This window comes from Nicotiana tabacum, chromosome 8, assembly GCF_000715075.1.
Source record: "Nicotiana tabacum cultivar K326 chromosome 8, ASM71507v2, whole genome shotgun sequence".
In the NCBI taxonomy this organism is placed as follows: Eukaryota; Viridiplantae; Streptophyta; class Magnoliopsida; order Solanales; family Solanaceae; genus Nicotiana; species Nicotiana tabacum.
Window position 1 is genome coordinate 24,694,052 of NC_134087.1, and position 5,269 is coordinate 24,699,320.

At 35.3% G+C, this 5,269-nt stretch overlaps 1 protein-coding gene across 1 annotated transcript; it reads right to left on the reverse strand.

Moving 5' to 3' along the window:
- Nucleotides 1-3,379: 3,379 nt before the first annotated feature.
- Nucleotides 3,380-4,561, reverse strand: LOC142163005 (putative xyloglucan endotransglucosylase/hydrolase protein 1). The gene is made up of 3 exons (XM_075220248.1): nt 4,448-4,561; nt 4,153-4,343; nt 3,380-3,743 (listed from the first exon to the last, which is right to left on the reverse strand). The coding sequence occupies exons 1-3, from the start codon at nt 4,559-4,561 to the stop codon at nt 3,380-3,382; spliced, it is 669 nt and encodes a 222-aa protein (XP_075076349.1).
- Between the last annotated feature and the right edge of the window lie 708 nt (nt 4,562-5,269).

A 5,269-nucleotide genomic window follows, 5' to 3' on the forward strand; every position in this document is an offset into this window, starting at 1 on the left:
ATCAGTTAAGAATCTCTCATGTTCTGCCCAGACATTAAAGAATTTGAATAGTCGTCCTACTTCCTTGGTTTTCAGTTAAGGTTAAGCTCATAGGAGCATGATTAGAAATGAAAGGCAGCTCATCTATTCATATACATGAATAGATGATGCCCCCACTGCATCATCTATTCATGGTTACCAAAAATCCTGTCAATTCTACTCCATATCCTGTCACTCCCATCTTGCTTATTAGACCATGTATAATAATCACCTTCCCAAGCCAGCTCACTAAGTCTTAAGTCTTGTATACACTTACTGAAGTCTTGAGTTTCAGCCATGGTAATTGGATTTTCATGTATCCTATCATGTAATTGTAGGACAGCTTTAAAATATCCTCCAACCACCCATGGTGTGGAGGTCATTTTCCCTATCTCTGTTAAGCTTTCCCATAGCTGTTTCCTTCTTTCTATTGTATTAAATCCATAAACTACTGACACTACACATTCTTGGTCATTCCTGATATCTCTAACAGAACAGTGAATAACTTGTGCTTCTACCTTGATTAATTTGACTGAGTAGTAGTTTGAGTCCCATATCACCCATATTCTTCCATTTACTGCAGCGTTGTAATTATTTAGTATCTCCCAGCCAAGGGTAATGTGGTGGCTAACTCCTTTAGCTTTGTGTTCTTTGACTCTAGTTTCAATGATACCTGCAAACTTAATATTTTTTTATCTTCGAGTAGTTTCTCAACTCCTTCCTCTTATACCACTTATTAATACCCCTAACATTCCATAGTAACCACTTCATTGATTGATTTTAATTCCCCCACCCCTATCATGAGGTAAGGTAGAACTCCCACTGGTACCTGCTGTTGCATTTTTGAATCCATTTCTACTAGTCGTAGGTGTTAGCATAGGAAAATTTTCAAGACTCAAATATAACATTTGCTTCTTGCCTTTGTCAATTGCATCTGCCACAATGTTCCCTGTATCTTCTTCAAGTTGATTGTAGTTGGTCTGCCTTGTCTCCACTGGTGAGCGGGGTTGGGCTTTCTCTTGGACAAGTCTAGTTTGGTTCTGTTGTCCCATTGATATCATCTTGCTGTACTTTTTCTATATTTCCTGTTGCAGGAGGTACAGGACCTTTAGTCCTACATTCATATGTTACTTTTTTGCTACCCTTCTTCTCTTTGGCTGCTCTTCTTTATGCTCTCTTGGCCCTTGTTGCTTAGGACAAAGATGAACAATGGACTGGCATTTGTCACAATACGTTGGCTTCCACTCATACTCCAAATCCTACTGAAAAACCCTGCCTCTAGGATCCATCACAGTAATCTCAGTAGGCATAGCTTTTGTAACATTCACTTCAATCAGCATTCTTGCATAGGAGATTCATGTTTGCTTAGTGGTGCACTCATCAGCAAATAGGGGTTTTTCAATTGCACTAGCAATTTTGCTCGAAGCTTCACTACCCTAGCAGCTCATTGGTAAATTTAGGAAAAATCATCCACAAAGGCACATCAGTTAGGAACTCTTTACTTAAATCAAAATCTGGAGACCATGGCTTGAGAATTATTAGTCTATTTCTGATAGTGTGAGGTCCAGCATAGAACACTCGATGCATATCTGTTAGAGTTTGAAATTTTATCACATAATATCCATCATCATGAAGGAACAAATCTGGCTCAGCAACATCAAGCCAATGTTAAGCAATATATCGCCTCATAGCATTGTAACCAGGGTTATCACCAATAATGTAGGCCATCACTGTAGCACTCCATCTCTCTTCTACTTCCTCTACATCTTGTAGATCTAGCTTTATCATAGTTTGCCCATCTACAATCTGAGGTAGGACATACCTGATAGCCATTCCATGAGTAGCTACACAATTCTGCTGAAATAATTTAGTCCATGCTTTTGGCTCTGTCTTTCGATCTGCATGATTCGTATCTTTATGGTCCAGAGTCTCCTTCTCCTTAGGTCATATAGTAGCTCCAATTTGGTCTACATTAGTCCCTTTGCTCAGATCCCCTTGCATGTGCTTTGTGTTCATTTCAGCTACTGTTCCATTAGGTTTTCCGTCAACTCTAGGATTAGTGCTCACCTCACTTTGGTCAATTGGTACTGGTATGCTTAGAGTCAATTTTCTGTTTACCTCCGAGCTAGTCGAAGGAGTAGTCTTATCAATTCCAGTCATCACTATCCCTTGTTGCTCTGGCATCTTCAATTCATGCGCTTGCACTTGAATTGCCTTTCCAGCTTTTGATTGTTACTCACTGAGCTTCCAGATGGTGTAATCGGTGTTTTGGGTACTTTTTTGGGTCTTCCTCTTCCTCTGGCTCGCCCCCTTCCCATGGCGGACGCCCACTGCACGTTTAGCTAACTTGAGCAAATTTTTTACCATAGTATTACTTACCTTTAAGATGACTTAATAGTGTAAAAAATTTACTATGTGTATAGAAATTAAAGCAATAATTAAAATATTTTTTAACCATCTACATGTGCTAGGGGGAAGTAACATGTATAAAGTGAAATAATCAAGGTACGTGCAAGTTAGCTTGGACACCATTAGTGATGACAAAATGGTTAAAAGAAAATAGTTAATCATCCATATTATCTATTAAAAAGGGGTTAAATAATGAACTTTTTAAAAACGGGTCAAATATAGATAAGCACCATATTATCCATTTAGAAAATGGATAACCAATGGATAACTAATAGGTTTAACTTTTACATTTGTTAAGCCTCAAATTGGGGGTTCCTCAAGTTTGAGAGACTAGGAATTCTTCCAAAAGTGATCATATTCAAGAAGTCATAGATAATATGGTTACTCATATTATCCGCCGGTTAACCCATTTTTTATCTGTATTAAATATAGGTCGAATCGAATAATTTATCCATTTTTCATTATTCATTTTCGGCCCGAGCCGTCCGTTTACCACTCCTAAACACCACTATCGTAAAAGAAATGGAGTAATAAAATAAAGCCGCAATGGGATATGATCTACTCCCTCTATTCACTTTTACGTGTCCACCATACTAAAAATATATTTTTATTTTTATTTGTCCGTTTTAGCAAATCAAGAGAAAGACAATCTTTTTTCATGTTTTACCCTTATCATTAACTACTTATTCCTCAAATCATTTCCCATGATTTTTTGAAATGTTATCATTAATATGGGCAAAATTATAATATACATACTTCATTTATTTTTTCTTAAAGGGAGTTCAAAATTAAATGTAGACAACTAAAAGTGAACGGAGGGCGGAGTATATTCATTCCACTTATGGATTTCATGTAGCCATTAAAATAGAAATACATACTATGATTAATAATACTAGTTGACAATTTTTTTAAAAAAAAGAAGTTTGTGAAACTAATCAACTAAGCAACTGAACTAAACATGATGAGAACATTCTGGATACCTAACTCCATTTACCCAACAATAATCATAAATCATGTATTTCTTTCTGAAATTCCTCATAAGCTGCACTTGTTGAGGGTCTATTTTAGGCCTATTCCAGGGACTCAGAACTGGAGACAGAGTGCAATTATTGCCTGTTTGGTAAGGGCAACCAGAAATATTGAAGTCTTGATAGTAAGCAATAAATGGTGCTTTATTCCAATCAACAGTTCCAGCCCAAATCACACTGTTTGAGTTCCACAGGCTTGCTTCTATCCACATTGGTCTTGATGGGAAGTTTATTCCTCTCATTGTGTTGTTCTTGAATGACCGTATTGGTATGTTGTCTACAAACCACCTACAAAAAATCAAGGGTAACTAGTACATGTAAATGTTGTAAGAGTTTTAACCTCTATGCACCAATGGTTTAAAAAAAATATATTTGAAGAATTAACTTAATTAGCCTTCCAGCCAACCGCAACTAAAAAAAACGGGCGGATATATATAAGAAAATGTATCCCGGTGCATAAAGTATCCCGCATTCATGGAGGATCCAGGAAAAGGTCGCACTCCTAAGAGTGTGATGTAGACAACGGGTGCAAACAGATAGTATACACAACCAGATCGCTTATAAAGTAAGAGACTAAGAGTAATTATGATGAACTTAATTTATGATAAGTATAATTTGATACTTAAATTAAAATACTAACTAATTTGCTATAATTAATTTAAAAAAATTACGTTGTGAGTGCATATAAATAACTTACACTATATGGTGCGGACTGTAGAGAATTTGATAAGTATGATAATCCTCAAAAGGATCAAAAGGAAGTTGGTAGACTTCCTCTCTGCCACCCATATCGCTAGTAAACAAATTTGTCTGCAGTTTCCCTTCTGTTCCTATAAATTCGAAGTCGATTTCGTCGTGATTTCCTTGAAATTGATTTTCTGAAATTAGCTGCAATATATATACATAAAAACCCATCCACTTTTCAGTTTAAGGTTATATTCATTAATTCATATAAAGTACTTGTTAATATATACATAAGAAAAAAGAATTACATAAAAACTTGTGATAACTCCATAGGTCTTTTTGTCTGGTATTTTCATCCTCATTGTAACTAATCCAGATTCATATTGCAATTTGGACTGAAATCCAGCTCCTGTGTGTATCATTAATCATTTCATAAAAGTCACAAATAAATGTCATTATATATTTATTGAAAGCAAAATAAATGCCGGTCAATAATTTTATGATATTTTAAAAATTATCATAAAATCCAATAAAAATTTAAATATTAGGCGTTTGGATATAAAAATTGTAATTTTTTTAAAAAGTAGTATTTAGAGTTACATTAAAAAATGGTATTTGAAATTTGAAATTATGTTTGGACATGCATTTCACTTTTAAAAAAATATTGCAGTTTTATGAGGGGAAAAAATTCAGAAAATTTTGAAACAACAACAACCCAGTATAATCCTACTTAGTGGGGTCTGGGGAGGGTAGTGTGTATGCAGACCTTACCCCTACCCCGGGTAGAGAGGTTGTTTCCAAATAGACTCTGGCATCCTTCCTTCCAAGAACTTCCCACCTTGTTCTTCGGGAGACTCGAACTCACAACCTCTTGGTTGGAAGTGGAAGTTGCTTACCATCAGAGCAACCCCTCTTGTCTTGAAAATTTTTAAAAAGTGGTCAAAATCAATTTTTAGTTTTTGAAAAACTCATTTTTCAATATATTTTTTTCAAAAACTTACAAATTTTCATGGACAAACACATTTTTGATTTTCTTTTTTGTTGAGAAAATGGAAATTTTTTTATGGACAAACGGGCCATAGTAACTTTGCTCTGAATTAAACCAACAAAAGAAATAATTAAAAAGGATA

What these genes read in the sequence shown, in the direction of transcription:
- LOC142163005 (XM_075220248.1), bottom strand. Translation starts at nt 4,561, where the DNA reads ATGATACACACAGGAGCTGGATTTCAGTCCAAATTGCAATATGAATCT. An exon ending in GAGTTATCACAAGTTTTTAT is followed by an intron (nt 4,344 to 4,447) that starts GTAATTCTTTTT and finishes TATATATTGCAG; the next exon opens with CTAATTTCAGAAAATCAATT. An exon ending in TACAGTCCGCACCATATAGT is followed by an intron (nt 3,744 to 4,152) that starts GTAAGTTATTTA and finishes GATTTTTTGTAG; the next exon opens with GTGGTTTGTAGACAACATAC.